The following is a 15,612-nucleotide window of genomic DNA, read 5'->3' as shown; positions in this document are numbered from 1 at the left end:
TTATAATCAAATGAACTCACAACAGTTATAATGGAATGAACTTACACAAATAATTAATAATGTTTCAGAAATCTATAGACTAAAATTAAACACGGTAGATTTTCAAACAATGTAAAACAAATAATAAGAAAGCATAAGTCACAAAAAATATTACCTAAAAGTTCTTTTTTGGTTCAACTTATAATAGCAATTCAACTTTCACAAATACTTATACGATACATTAAAAGAGGTCATCTTCATGTACATTTTATGAGGAAATTACAAATATTTGAAAGTACAAATTATTTTTCAATAGGGATCTTACAAAAAGCTGATAACAATAGGTTAGGTAATAACGTTGTACTTATTTATTGCACTTTTGTCTTTGAAATTCGAGTTTATTTTTCAAACGTTTGTTACTGTAGGTACACTTCTTGTACTTATATTTCAAGTTGAAAATGATGGCACAATTATCGCATGAGCATAACTCGATCTGAAAGCCGGTATCACTGGAGAAGAATCATTGGAATTTTGATAATATTGTCTGCTATTTTTAGAAGTATTTTGATCGTGTAATTTTCTCATGTGTTTTTTTAAATCGAAATTTCGACAGAATCCTTTGCCGCAGATGTCACAAGTGAATGGTTTTTGTTCGTTATGCGTATGCATATGGAATGTCAAGTTGTATATTTGGTGGAAAGCTTTATTACATACCGAGCACTTGTAAGCTTTTACTCCTGTGTGGGTCAGTTTGTGGTTTTTATAGTTACCTGAAACAAAATAAGAATATTGTAGTGAGTTAGGACGTTTTAGTAAAAAAATGAAAAGTTTGATCGAGTGAATTAAAATTTATTTGAATAAATTGTTTCAGCTAATGGGTTCCTTTCTACGAAAAGTTTTTTTTGTTTGCTGACTCGGTTTCCTTCTTACTTCACTAAATTCAAAACATGGGCTGATTGGGAAAAAATATTCAAGTTGTCGAAAATAGAGCAATGATGGAGAAAAAAAAGTAAAAATTGTACTCATTGGAAAATAATGATGATTGGGGGGGGGGCTAGTTCTAAAAATCTCCAAAAACCACATACATTTCAAAGTTAGGTAGGTAAGGTACTATTGAAACGTTAACTTTTGTGATTTTTAATTTCTAATGCAAAAAATAACACGAGCGATGGAAGAATTGCATACTTTTAAAACTGAAGGCAGTATTAATAACAAAGCGATGCTAAACTTGCGTGAATTATAATGAGTGTTTGAAACAGAACAAAAATAACACAACAATAGGCCTAACTGAAAATCAAATTCCAAAAACTTAATGCTAATCAAAAAAAAAAAAAAAATGTGAATTTTCTTTAAAATTTGGTTGGTAAGTAGAAACTGGAATCAAATCGATAAGCAAAATAATTGGAATTTAATTATGAGAGTTCATGAATTCTCAGGTGTTTTAAATATCAGAAAAATAATAGTTCTTTCTGTATGAGGGAGGGGGGGAGGGTAAGCTGATGAAATGTGCCAGAATAGGCTCATAATTTTTCAGAAATTGCGTAATTTATTGATCATTATTAAAAATTAATTGAAATACGTAGGTAGAAAATGAAAAAAAAATGACCGAAAAATGACCAAAAAGTTCGTAAAGTGATCAAATATTTTGAAAATTGAAGGAAATTTCGCCAAATTACATTTTTAAAGTGATTAAACTGATATTAAAAATCATATTAATATGAAAAATTACCAAAATTGAGCAAAATTTTGTCACAATTTATTCAGCATTTGTTGAAATGTCACGAAAAGTACATATTAAAAATTAATAAAAAAAAATACGAAAAAAATATCATGAAAATTTTGAACGAAATTTCGCAAAAAATGCTTAAATATCTCATAAATCGCGAACGAATTGATTCGTGTAAGTGATTCGTTCGCGAACGATGAACGAATCGATCCATTTAGTTAATATTTTTGGTGAATTATTCACGAACAAATTGAATAATTTTCTAGTGAATCGTTCGCGAACCAATTAATTCATTTAATTAATTTTTACGTTTTCACTCAGTGAATCATTCATTCATTCATTCATTCATTCATTCACGAACGAATTGAATAATTTTCTGGTGAATCAATCTCGAAAGAATCGATTCACCTAGTGAGTCATTCACGAACGAATTAAATAATTTCTGGTAAATCATTCGCGAACGAATTGATTCGTGTAAGAGATTCGTTCGCGAATGAATCAATCCAGAATCCACGTATTAAATTTTTGGTGAATCATTCACGAACGAATTGAATAATTTTTTAGCAAATCCGTAAATCGTTCGCGAACGAATTATTTTATTTAATCAATTTTTACTTTTTTAGTGAATCATTCACGAACGAATTGAATAATTTTCTAGTGAATCGTTCCCAAAAGAATTAATTTATTTAATTCAACTTTTATTTTTTTAGTGAATCGTTCGCGAACGAATTAATTCATTTAATTAATTTTTACTTTTTCAGTGAATCATTCATTCATTCTATCATTCATTCACAATCACAATACAAACGAATTGAATAAGAATAATTTTGTAGCGAATCAATCGCGAAAGAATCGATTCAGTGATTCACCTAGTGAGTCTGAGTCATTCACGAACGAATTAAATAATTTCTGGTAAATCATTCGCGAACGAATTGATTCGTGTAAGAGATTCGTTCGCGAATGAATCAATCCAGAATCCACGTATTAAATTTTTGGTGAATCATTCACGAACGAATTGAATAATTTTTTAGCAAATCCGTAAATCGTTCGCGAACGAATTATTTTATTTAATCAATTTTTACTTTTTTAGTGAATCATTCACGAACGAATTGAATAATTTTCTAGTGAATCGTTCCCGAAAGAATTAATTCATTTAATAAATTTTTACTTTTTTAGTGAATCATTCACGAACGAATTGAATCATTTTCTAGTGAATCGTTCCCGAACGAATTAATTCATTTATTTAATTCAACTTTTATTTTTTTAGTGAATCGTTCGCGAACGAATTAATTCATTTAATTAATTTTTACTTTTTCAGTGAATCATTCATTCATTCTATCATTCATTCACAATCACAACACAAACGAATTGAATAATTTTGTAGCGAATCAATCGGGAAAGAATCGATTCAGTGATTCACCTAGTGAGTCTGAGTCATTCACGAACGAATTAAATAATTTCTGGTTAATCATTCGCGAACGATTTGATTCGTCTAAGCGGTCTAAGTGATTCGTTCGCGAACGAATCGATCCATGTATTTAATTCTTGGTGAATCATTCACGAACTTGAACGAATTGAATAATTTTCTAGCAAATCGTTCGCGAACGAATTAATTTATTTACCTTATTAATTTTTACTTTTTTAGTGAATCATTCACGAACGAATTGATTCATGTAAGTGATTCGTTCGCGAACGAATCGATCCATGTATATAATTTTTGGTGAATCATTCACGAACGAATTGAATAATTTTCTAGTAAATCGTTCGCGAACGAGTCAATTCATTTACCTTATTAATTTTTACTTTTTAAAGTTTTTTAGTGAATCATTCACGAACGAATTGAATAATTTTCTAGTAAATCGTTCGCGAACGAATTGATTCATTTCATTAATTTTCAGTGGGTCATTCGTCATTCATGAACGAATTAAATAGTTGTTGGCGAATCATTCGCAAACGAATTTGTTCCTGGATTTGGGAAAATATGATGGATTATTGTTGGGTACCTCTAAAAGAATTTCAGATTTTTTGACTGAAAAATTCACCCCCCCCCCCCGGTCCTACTCTCATGGCAAATATAATTAAAAAAAATATCATGAAAATGCTCAATATTATATATATACATATCAAAAAATGAAAACAATTACTGAAAATTTGAAAATCACCAAAAATGAAACAAATTTTATTCGAAATACCTAGAATGAAATTTAGAAAAAATAAAGTAGGCACCTATCTTAAATATTATGGAAGTGACTAAAATGTTTAAAATTGCCAAAAAAATAACTTCGCAAATAATCCTATCAAAATAAAAATAAAATTTGACAAAAAAATTCTGAAAAAAACATCAAAGATTGTAAAGTTGAATAAAATTTACAGAAAAATGAAAAAAAAAGCTGAAAAAAATCAGGGAAAATTGCTGAAAAATTATAATTATAAAATGTCACGATTTATGAAAAAAATTCAATAAATGATTGAAAGCGATTGAAAAATTGCAAAATTCAAGTAAGGTAAAGTGCCCTAATTCCAACCACTTTTTTTTAAATGCATTTTCGGATATCTCCATTTTAATTTTTTTTAAAAGTTGTGTAACCATTTGATAAAGTAACTATTCAAAATTCATTTGGCATTGTCACCTTGTGGAAAAACCATCCCCAGAAAAAAAGAAATGAACTTTAGTGAAAAGTGTCAAATCGCAAATTTTCATTTTTGGGTCCCTAATTCCAACCACCTACTTTTACTATAAAAAAAAGTAGCGTAAATTGCAAAAAATACAAAGTTTATTGATTAAAATACAAAATTAATTAAATCTTCATTTATTATTAAAGTGTCACATGCCGAGATTTGCAAATTTGAGGGCAGTAAAAAACAAAATTTCAAGATTCTCCATCATACCTGAATTTAAAGACTCAAAAATTCATTATGTAAAAAGAGGTGTATCTGACATCGTTTTTCCCCTCAGAGGCCTTAATTTCACTCAACAATGATGACGGCAGCTCTTTTCTCCTACCTACCACTAATTTACTGGGTATTGAAAATTTTTGAAAATGAATTATCATGTTGTACTTGCTGGTGATTGGAATTAGGACCCCCACAGAGATTTGAAAATTGTGAAATTAATGGACCTTCCGTGAGTGGTTCCTACTGATGAATACCGCACATATGTTGAAAACTATCTACTTTCAAGATATATTCATCAAACTTGACGAAAAACTTCGTTAAAAAAATTCCATTGGTATTTTTCTCCGAGCTTCCTTGCAACCGGCAATTTTGAAATGTGGTTTTTCGGCGATGATTTTTTTCCATTTGGCTTTCAGGTGCTGGCGTTTTGTACGTCATCATTTAATCACTTTAGCAACATAATTTCACAAACACCCGCTAGGTAGCGTTATCAACGGACGAGAAATTGAAAGTGGTTGGAATTAGGCACTGGGTGGAATTTGGGCACTTTACCTTAAATAAAATAGGTACCTCTGCCTGACTAATTGAAAATACGTAGCAAAAAAAAATTGACCAAATATTATCGAAATCGAATGAAATTGTGCAAAAATTGGATTGAATAGTAAATATTTTCAAAAATGTTAAATTGGCACAAATCACTAAAAATTACCAAAAATTGAAAAAATTTATTCATTAAAAAAAAAAAAAAAAATAACTGAAAAAGTAATCCAACATTGCAAAACATCGTTTAAACTTCTTGAAAAAGCAGAAAAACATTTGAAATTAAATCACTAAGAAGTAAGAATTGATGCTTTTTTTTTGAAATTCGAGATAAATTGATCAAAAAATGCGTAAAACGTTCGAAATTTACAAAATTTTCATTAGGTACCTGAACGTAAATAAGAAGTAATACCTACCTAACAAAGTAAAATGAATTTTGGCGAAAATAAAATATACTCACTAAAAAAAAAAAAAAAAAACATTAAACAAAAATTTTTTTAAAATCAAATCAAATAGGTACTTAATTTATTATTGTGAAGGCGAAAATTGCTCATATACTTGTCAAAAAATGATTGAAAGTGTAAAATACCAATTTCCAAGTATTTCTCTTACCGATTGCTTTAGTTTCATGGTTTAATTTCTGATCATTTAATAATTCTAATAGGAGGGGCACAGGTGGCAATTTTCCTCAAGCTTCACTTTTTCTTGAGAGGCCCAAAAAATAAAGCTCTTCAGATGAGTAATAAAACGTTAGTCAAGAAGATATTAACTTTCCAGAATTTATTCTTTTTTTTTTTTTTTTTAATTAACAATGTGCTTATCGATTTTATTAGGGTAGGTAGTCGGGATTATTCAAATGATTGCTATAAAAAAAAATACCAAGTACACTAAGTACAGGTCAAGTCAACATTGAAAAGAAAATATAGTTTAGGTATATACCTTTTTGATGGAATCCTTTTCCACAATACTCGCAAGTGAATGGTTTAACACCGGCGTGAATTCTGGTATGGGTATTAAGGGTAGAACTCCTATTGAAAGCTTTTCCACACGTTGTACAGGTATGAGGTTTCTCTTCGGTGTGTATAATTTTATGTCGACAAAGCGTGGATGCTTGTCGGAACCCTTTACCGCATACTTTACAAACAAATGGTCTTGCCCCTGTGTGAACTGGCATATGTCTAGTAAGATTATAATGGGCGTTAAACGTTTTGCCGCAATCTTGGCACGTGTACGTTTTAGGTTTTAAAAACTGCTCGGTACTATTTTTCTTATTATTAACACTTTTATTATCACCACCACCGCCGCTAGAAACGCTCGTTGGTTTTTCATTCTGTTGCTGCGATGATCTTTTCAACAAAGAAATGGAAAATTGATCTAGGTTCTCTTTGCGTTCGTTGCAATAGGTGTTCGTGTCTTCGTAATTATAAGATGAAGACTTGAGGTTCTCGAAATCGAACATGTTGAAATTGCTAGGATAGTAGAATACGAGCGGGTATTGCCATTGGTCGTTTGGTTGGACTACGGAAGGATTGAATTTCTCGTTATTCGTATCGTTCGGTAGCATGTAAGGACATTTGTAGTAGAAACAGTTTTTCGGTTTTTTATCCGGTTCCATTATTCGAGCGATGGAAAATGTGAGAGTTTTCGAATTTATCGAACATTTCGTCGATTGCTTTTTACCGTATTCTTCTTCTATTTCTTTCATCGGTGGTCTTAAACAGTCGATTTGATTCATCGATGAATTAAAAATATCCGGTTCTGGAACAAAATTAAAAAAAAAAAAAAAAAAAAAACGATGAGTAGGTAACTAAAATTCTACAATTTCGACGTAGGTAAATAATAAATTAGGTAGGTATCAAAACAGCAAAGAGTTGAAAAAGCACACATCGTGGAGAGAATAAACCCAGCTCCCTATTTTATTAATATCACGCCACCTTTATAACTGCGCTGCTAAATGCGAAGATTAAAATATAACTTTCTGTATAGGTAGACAGAGAGATAGGTACTTTGGAGTTGTATACTATAATTTTACCAAAGTATCATTTTTAACTGGTGGCGTTTAAACGATTCGCGCTTTTTATCGAGATATTATGTAACAGTTGTGTAATTTTATTTATTTACAAAATGGGCGGGCAATTTGGCGCGAGATCGATGCAAAGGTAGGCTTTTGAGGGCGTGTCTGCTCAATATAAGCAAGGGATTTGCATAGCACATGTTTACTGCGAAACGAAAGTTGACACACAATTTACAACGTTCGAGAGTAATCTTAAAAATAAAGATTGTTTGTACTGTCGGATGCGTCGACTGTTATGCATTGTTTGTTTTTGCTTCTTTTTTTTCTTCTTCTTAAACTTGTCGTTATTTTACGCTGGTATTTTTTTTTTCAAGTTGTTGGGCGAAGGTTTTTTAAAAGAAATGTTTAGGCTTGAGAGGATTTTCTTGGGGAATTTTTTTTTGTGGAAAATTTTAAAGATGAGATCGTGGAATGATTGAGTTATTGGAGCGAGTATGAGAATGGTTTGATGGACCATTCAGGCATGGAAATTGATCGATTCAGATTACCTATATATCTGGTATCAAATAGGCTATTTTGAACTTCTGAAAAATGGTCTTGTAGGCTGAAGAAGTGTTGAAGATGCCTAATTGGAATTTAAGGCAAAAATTTGCTGGGATTTTTTTGAGATTTAAACAGAAAAAAACCATTTTTGTGCCTCATTTTTATTTTTATTATTTTAAGTAATAAAAAAAAAACAAGTATCTAATGAAGAAAAATTATATTGCATTTGCATTTACTTAGATGAGTAATAATTTTTCTGGCATATAGCAAAACAAAAGAGTAAAGCCAAATCAAATAATTTTTCATCTTGGAATGTTTTTTTTTTTTTTTTTTTTTTTTTTTTCAACAAAAATATCTAAGTACGCTATACCTAAGCTTATTTTAGATGATTTAAAAGTTTCTCCTGACAATTTTGAGCGCATTTGTCTCAAAATTACCAGATAGAATCAATTTCTTGCAAGATTATTCAAAACGTCCACTTTTTGGAGTGACCAGTCAGCAAAAAACCATCCCGCATAAGCTTAAGTCAAAAATGAAGTTCGATCCCTTTTTCGTTCTTCAATCTTCTTTTTTGCTCAAATTTTTCGAAATCCTTTTACCTACCTAATTTAAACTAAGACACATTTGTAATTTTTTACCCCAATTAATTTTTGAGAAAAAAATAGAATATGGACTGGGATCAATAGGAACAGATTTTGGAAACGTGTTCTTAAAATGATGAAAGGGATCACGAGTGTAATAAATCTGAGTTTTTAAGGGCTGATTAGGATTTTATTTGGGCCATTTGGAAGCTTTGAGACGCCTCAAACTTGAACCCACTCACTTTCAGATTGGAATGTTGAAAATACATACGTAGAATTTAAAGTAAAATATCAGCTTTCTGCCTAGATCTTGTCCTTCTGCCCCCTCCCCATTTTTTGAAAGCTTGAAAAAAGAAATCTAGTAAATTCCAAAATGAGGAAAGGCGATCATTGTGCCTGAAAGAGATCTACATTTTTTTTTCAAAATAAGGCATCTACGTTCTTTTTTATGGAAGCTAAAAAAAAGTTTTTCGGGCTATTTTATCGAGATTTTTCATCTATTAAAATTTAAAATATTGAGAAAATAATGGTGAAAAATCGCAAATCAACTTGCAAACGTTTTCAAGCAGTTCTATAAAAAATTCAAAAAATTTTAAAAACTTCAAGTTGAAATTTCAGAGTGAAAGCTCATTTTTTCACGATACGTGCCAAGTACAAAAATTGAAAGTCAACATTTAAAAAAGTTTCAAAATTTTTAGTTCAGAGTTTAGACTTCTTCTAAAACCTTTTCAATGCAAATTAATTTTTGGAAAAGGATCTCAGAGTTCGTGGAGAACTCATTGACCTTCAATTTTGACCACGTAAATTGATGATACATTCCTGTTGCAAATTTGAATGCGTCATTCAAGTTCGAGTGGGTATTGGCTTTTTTTAACCAACCACTTCGAATCACTTCCTCCTCCTCCCGCACCTCATTCACCGTTGTCCTTGAATTACCTAGCTCAAAAATACACGAAAGTGAGTTGGAATATTCACGTATTTCTTGGATGCAATGCTTTTTAGTGCCTAACTGACCATCTATTCTAGTCTATTTGATTTTGAAAAAATTGAGTGACTGGAACACATCGAAGAGTAAAGTCAAAAAGAAAATTAACAATTATGTACGTGAATTTCAAACTCAGAATCCACAAGTCACATCATATCGTATTTCAGAAAGATAAGGCCAGAAAATGAGTTTTTTTTTCAAAATTTTGAAAAGCCTTCAATTTTGAATAATTTAATTCTCGTTTTCGAAAAATTGCAGCTCAGTTTAAATCCTTTATTAGGTATTTCTTATTTTGAATTTGGTGAATTTTTTAGAAATATTTCTTACACATTTTTTCGACAAAAAATTGTCTTAATCTTTGGAATTTTTCATGAAAAAAAGTTGTTTAAAATATTCTGAAAAATCTTGAATTTTCAACAATTTTTTTTCATTTATTGGAAATTTTAGATCACTTAAAAGTCCTTTAGTACTTTTTAATTCAAAAAAATATCCATCTAAAATTTCTGAAAATATTCAACCATTTTTAGCCAAATTTTTGTGAAAAATGGCGCTATTTGCGGTAGGTCAGACATTCAAGTTTCAACACCACATTTTATGATCTGGAACCTGTTCTTTCTGATCAAATAAGCTCAAACTTGGGAAATAGGATTTTTTTGCAAGGTATATTTGACCCCAGGAGTTGTGAGGGTCAATGTTGAAAATTACGGAAAGGTCATTTTTTTTGAGAAGCATAATTTGGCCCCAAATTGATAAGAAAGAGTCCAAATTCATACCACTGGTGAGTACTGCCATTGTAAACCATATATCCAAATTTCAGATTCCTAGGTTATCCTCACCTTATTTAAGGTGGAAAAAACTGGATTGTGACCCTATTTTTGCCCGATTTTTGACCCCGCCTCACTCTTAAAATTGAGCTAAAGAGCCTCAATGCCTCAATGTCTATTGTCTAGCATACAATAGGATGGTGCCAGTTGAGGTCTTTTGTAGGTTTCAACCATCCAACCCTATTTGACCCCCCCCCCCCCCGAAATTTTTTTACAAGGAATTTTTGTTTTAAAACAGTTTTTTTTCTTGTTTTAAACGCGTTTAAAATGTGTTTTTAAACACAAATTCATTTGTTTTGGATATCACCAGTCATCAATTTTTAAGGCTCAAGAAAATTGAAAAATTTAAATCAAAAAAAAAATTGGTCTCGAAAAATACAGTTTATTCAATTCTACTTTTTTTTCAACGAGAAACTGAAGAAAACATATTTTTTAAACAGAAATTGGAGTTGAAAAAAACACGTTCAAAACAAAAAAAAAGTTTTAAACGGATTTTTTTGTTTTAAGCATGTACAACACTGTTTAGAATACAATGTTCAAAAATCTGACTTGGGATACCTATACTCGAAAATTATGTTTTTAACTACTCTACCTACGTATCTGAAAAATTTCTCGTTGCAGTTTCCTAATTCAAGACTGACATCTCAGGAAAAATTATTCGACCGAATCTAAGCTTTTCAAGTAAAATTTCCTCAAAATGTAAATTCTGAAGAGTGTAAACTCGAAAGTAAGACAAGTAAACCATACTTTCAGCTTTCAGCTATAGTTACCTACATTATAAATTTGTTGGATGCTCCAGGACGACTAAAAACTACGACCAATCGATTTTGGATTACAAAATAAAGAATAAGTTGAGAACTTTTTTTTTGTAAACGCAAATTTTTAATTTAATTTTTTTTCAAAAATTTGTATCAAGATAGAAAAATTTTAGATCCAAATCGGCAAAAACAAATTAGAAAAATCTACCTTTGCTTAAACTCATACAAAGGGTCATAGAGACATAAATCTGAGTTCACTGGTGCTGAATTCCAAATCTGAAAAATACAAGAAATACTAAAGGCCCCTAGCATACCGTTCAAAATCACCCCCAAAATCGATAGAGGAGGTGGTCGAAAGTAGGGAATGAACCAGATTTCCATTTTCCCTTAATTTTACAAATTTTGATTTTTTTTTCAAAAAAAAAATAGGCCAAATTTGATGTTTTGAAAAGTCACCAAAAATCAAAAAATGAAATTCAACGCCAAAAAATAACCCTGCGGTGATGTATTTTTAGATCCTTTTTCGATTTTTTTCATTCGGGGGGGGGGGGTGTGTTTCTGCTGAAAGACTGTCTACCTTTGTCAGAATCTTTCCAGTCACTGACTTTTTTCAAAATGACGAGGCATTAATTCGAACCTGGCACTTTTGAACTAACAGCAATCAATACTATTTGATTTTTGATCAAAATTTAGAGCTTTTGCATCTCGAGTTGAAAAAAGGCCTCTTTTTTCAATAAAAAATGTTTAAAACACGCCTGAACCGATTAGTTCGACGCACAGATGTCGAATTATTGGTACACAACTTACACATTTAACAAACTCGTCAGCTTGTCACGATGATGCACATATTGTATGCACACATACGAAAAATGAACGATGAGAAATTCCAGCAGAATATTATAATGAAGGCGTATCAGTTTCAATTTCACTAAATAAATGTTTAAACTGCGTTTAAGTATAGCAACAATAGCGTGTACAAAGATTGATACAATAGGGTACATCCAACTCCCTTAGGAGCAGCGTAGAATATAAGCGATTTGTAAACACGTTGATGAGGACATATGGCTTTTATTTACATTAATAAATGGCGTACCGAATCGCCTGTTTTCGCTTCAACGCTGCGTACTAATTGTCGTAGTCTAATGATTTTTGACGTGAGATTTTTTTTATCATCATTATTTATCTATGCTCAGTACACTTGGAAATTAGTGCAGATATTTAACCTGGAATGGAAAAGATGAGAGAAAGACTGTACTGTATCAGGGTGATTGACATTTTCGATTTTATACCATATACGAGTATTGTCACTTTAAAATTATAATTTGGTTCATTTTTATAGTTTGAAAGTCAATCTCGCCCATATCGTGAGACTGCCTTTATTTTTCCCTCTCACATTGGCAGGCTCTATATCGTCTAAATAACGACACAAAATAAAAAAGATGACCTCTTCTTTACACCTAAGGCAAAAAAAAAATACGCCAGCTAGAAAAGCACAGCGTAATACAAGTAGGTAGGTAATTCAAGAAAATACTCGCTGAATAGAAAAGCCATTCGCGAGAAAAAAGACTACCACACTATACGAGTGGATAAGTATGTGCAAAACGTAATTGAAATATAACGCAGAAAACGTCACCTTGGTTCATATTTTTCACCATAGATATAAATATACTCGTAATAGGCTTATATATCCTTCTGTTAATTTCAAAACTCATACTCGCAATAGAAATTGTGAACTGAGGAATGGCGAAACCAGCACCACGTCGAATTAAAAGGAAATAATTTCATTTCTAAGCTCTGTGGTAGTTTTGTCAGCAACGATATTTTGTAAACATTCAGCTAATAGACAATCATGTGCGGTGAAAGTTTCGTATATCTGGGCCTATTACCAGTTATCGAGCTGTAAAGGGAAGATTTTTTCTATTATTAAGACGATTAGATTTTTCAAGTGCGTGCAGCACTTCCATACATGTCGCTTGAACACAACACATACACGCAGGACAATAACAACATCGCCCAGCATCCCCAACCCAACCGCTGTGTATGCTTTTTGCTTATTTAATGCTGGTTCTCTTAGCCGGATTGAATGGAAAATTGAAGCGGATGAAATGGTATAGAAGACGGCACTCAGATTGCTTTTCAATTTTCCTGCGTGTGAATCGTTCGCGTCGCGATGAAATGAGATGATGAAGAGGAGGACGAAGGGGGGAGGGGCAGATGCCTATCGAATGTAGGATTTCTCTCTCTTTTTTTTCATTCTTTTTTATTTGAATGAGATGATAATTATGGTAATTAGAGTTTAGGTATGGGGAATGTGTGGTTCGAGATGAATGCAGTTTACGAGTGATGTGTGCGTAGGTGTTCATATTGTGTTGAAGGATGAATTTTAGCTTTAATTTGGGTGTATTTTTTGAAATGGAAACGATGTGTGAGTGTTTTTGTTTTGACAGGATCAGATTGATAATCTGATTCGTTTGTTGAGTCGATCAAGACTGGTCAGTTTTGAGGTAAAAGTTATGACTTTTAGATAAAAAGTCAAAAAAAAAAATTATGATTTTGTTGATATAAATTTAGGTAGGTAGGTACCGCAAAATATAATGTACCTATTGAAATCACAAAATGATAGTTGAATTTGACAACATTTTTTAAAATGAGCTTCGAGCTTCTCACATTTAAAAAAATTATTTTTTTTATTTATTTTGAACGGAGAAGGTCTGGAACCCCTATAACCAAAATTTCAGCACCTAAATTGATTTTTAGATTTTGGGTGAATTTGTGAAATTTCCAAGATTGACCATTTTCAGTGATTTATTGATATTTAAAAAATGTAGGGCTCCTATTCGTTTAGAAAAAATAGTAATAATTAGCTCTGAAGGCTGAAACTGATATTGATCCTCCCGGACCAAATTTCATTATTTCTGGTTATTCTGGAACCTCCAGCAAAATTTTTGGTTTGTTCAGAAAATTCCTGGATTTCGTAACAGGGCCCAAGAAATTAATTTGGGCGCCTTGAAATCCAGGTTGCTGCTAATTATCGACCTATTTAACAACATTGTGTTCGCATTCAACTGCCATTGTGACAACATCTCTATTATACGACCTATGAAATTGGAACTAATGCCTAGCAATGCTTTTCAAGAAGAATCGTTTCGAACCTCTTGTGGATGCAAATACCGATGGTGATGATGAGGAACCACCAGAAACAAACAAACCACCTAAAATTCCGCCAATCGTTCTATATGAATACAGCAACTACCTCTCTGTAATTAAAGAAATCAACAAAGTGGTCAAAAAGACATACAACACCAAAATTCTTGGGAAATCGCTAAAAGTTCTTCTCACTGACGTCAATGACTTTAGAAATCTCACAAAGATTTACGACAACAACAAAATGAAATACCACACATACCTCTTACCTAAAGATCGCGAAGAAAGAACCTCTGTTGTTATCAAGGACATTCCTGTATCTATTACTGAAGATGAACTCTTAACTGAACTTCGAAAAGACCTACCTGTTATCAAAATCTCCAGACTGTATAAAAAGAATCTCCCAATTCCAGTCTGTTCAATGCTCGTTGAAAATAATGAACTTGGAAAGAAAGTCTTTGATATCCGTCATGTTTTTCATGCAAAAGTTCAGATTGAGGAACGCGGCAGATCAAAGAAAATCATCCAATGCCAGCGATGCCAACGCTATGGTCATTCTAAAAATTTCTGTCGACTAAATGCTCATTGTGTTAAATGTGCCGGTGAACATCTGACCTCTGAATGTCAAATCCAAGAAAACCCTAAATGTGATAACTGCGGAGGATCACACACTACCAATTACTTGACAGCTAATTATAATATAGGTCGTAGAGCTATTAATTTAAGACTTAGACCTAAACTACCACAAGACCTAATGTAAAGTAAGGTACCTTTGTATTTTGTGTATAGTCTAAAAGGACTGACCCAAGTAATAAACCTCTCATCATCAACAATATTATCCATATTTGGGCTTTTTTAAGGCGGATTTTGATTTTTTTTGGCCTGCATTATTTAGGCACCTGTTGGGAAAAATTCAAATATGTACCTATTTACTTAATTGAAAATTTTCTATTGGCGGAGAAATTTTCGAAATTTGTACGAATATTGTGTGTTTTCCAAAACCTGCATCACTCCGAATCATAATTTCACGATTTCGGATGATACTGGAGCCTCCAGCAAGATTTTCAGTTCCTTCAGAAGAAGCTGAAATTGAATTTGGGCCGCTGATGAAAATCCTGGAGTGGATTTTTCTCAACTTGTTCAACGAATTTATTCGCATTTGACCCAAAATTCTTTGGCGGAAACGTTATAAAGTATTTTTCAAAGATAGGTATATTATTCAAGTCTACCTACTTTTAAGCAGCCCAAATTATTCCCATGATAATTGGAAAGCTTTATAGGAACATTTTTAAACTCTCGGAGAATCAAAAATCTTGCTGGAGGATCAAAATTTTGCTCGAAATGATTAATTTGGGTTCGGAGAAGTCGAAATATTAATTTTGGGACTACATATAATTTCCACCATTTTTATTTAATAATAAATCGGTACAGAACTACAGTTATTTTTTTTGAAAAAAGCTTAAAATTGCCTAAAATAATCAATTTTAGATTTTCAAAAATTCACCAAAAATCGAAAAATCAACTTGAGAAGATAAAATTTTAGAGTTATGGGGGTTTCAGATGATGCTTTTTTCAAAAAACGTGGGTTCGTTCAAATCGAAGACGAGCCACGAGTTGTTGCCT

General features: G+C 31.8%; 1 protein-coding gene across 1 annotated transcript in view; it reads right to left on the bottom strand.

Moving 5' to 3' along the window:
* Positions 1-71: 71 nt before the first annotated feature.
* LOC135843083 (fez family zinc finger protein 2-like) overlaps positions 72-15,612 on the bottom strand; it is a 32,271-nt gene continuing 16,730 nt past the window's right edge. Inside the window, exons 2-3 of the mRNA XM_065360827.1 lie at positions 6,080-6,898; positions 72-749 (exon numbers count right to left, since the gene is read on the bottom strand). Coding sequence (XP_065216899.1) covers positions 427-749; positions 6,080-6,875 — 1,119 coding nt within the window. The 5' untranslated portion in view covers positions 6,876-6,898 and the 3' untranslated portion in view covers positions 72-426. The remainder of the gene's footprint in view (positions 750-6,079; positions 6,899-15,612) is intronic.

This window comes from Planococcus citri, chromosome 4 (assembly GCF_950023065.1).
Source record: "Planococcus citri chromosome 4, ihPlaCitr1.1, whole genome shotgun sequence".
Taxonomy (NCBI): domain Eukaryota; kingdom Metazoa; phylum Arthropoda; class Insecta; order Hemiptera; family Pseudococcidae; genus Planococcus; species Planococcus citri.
The sequence above is the reverse complement of the archived record's forward strand: the minus strand, read 5'-3'. Positions and strand labels throughout refer to the sequence as shown.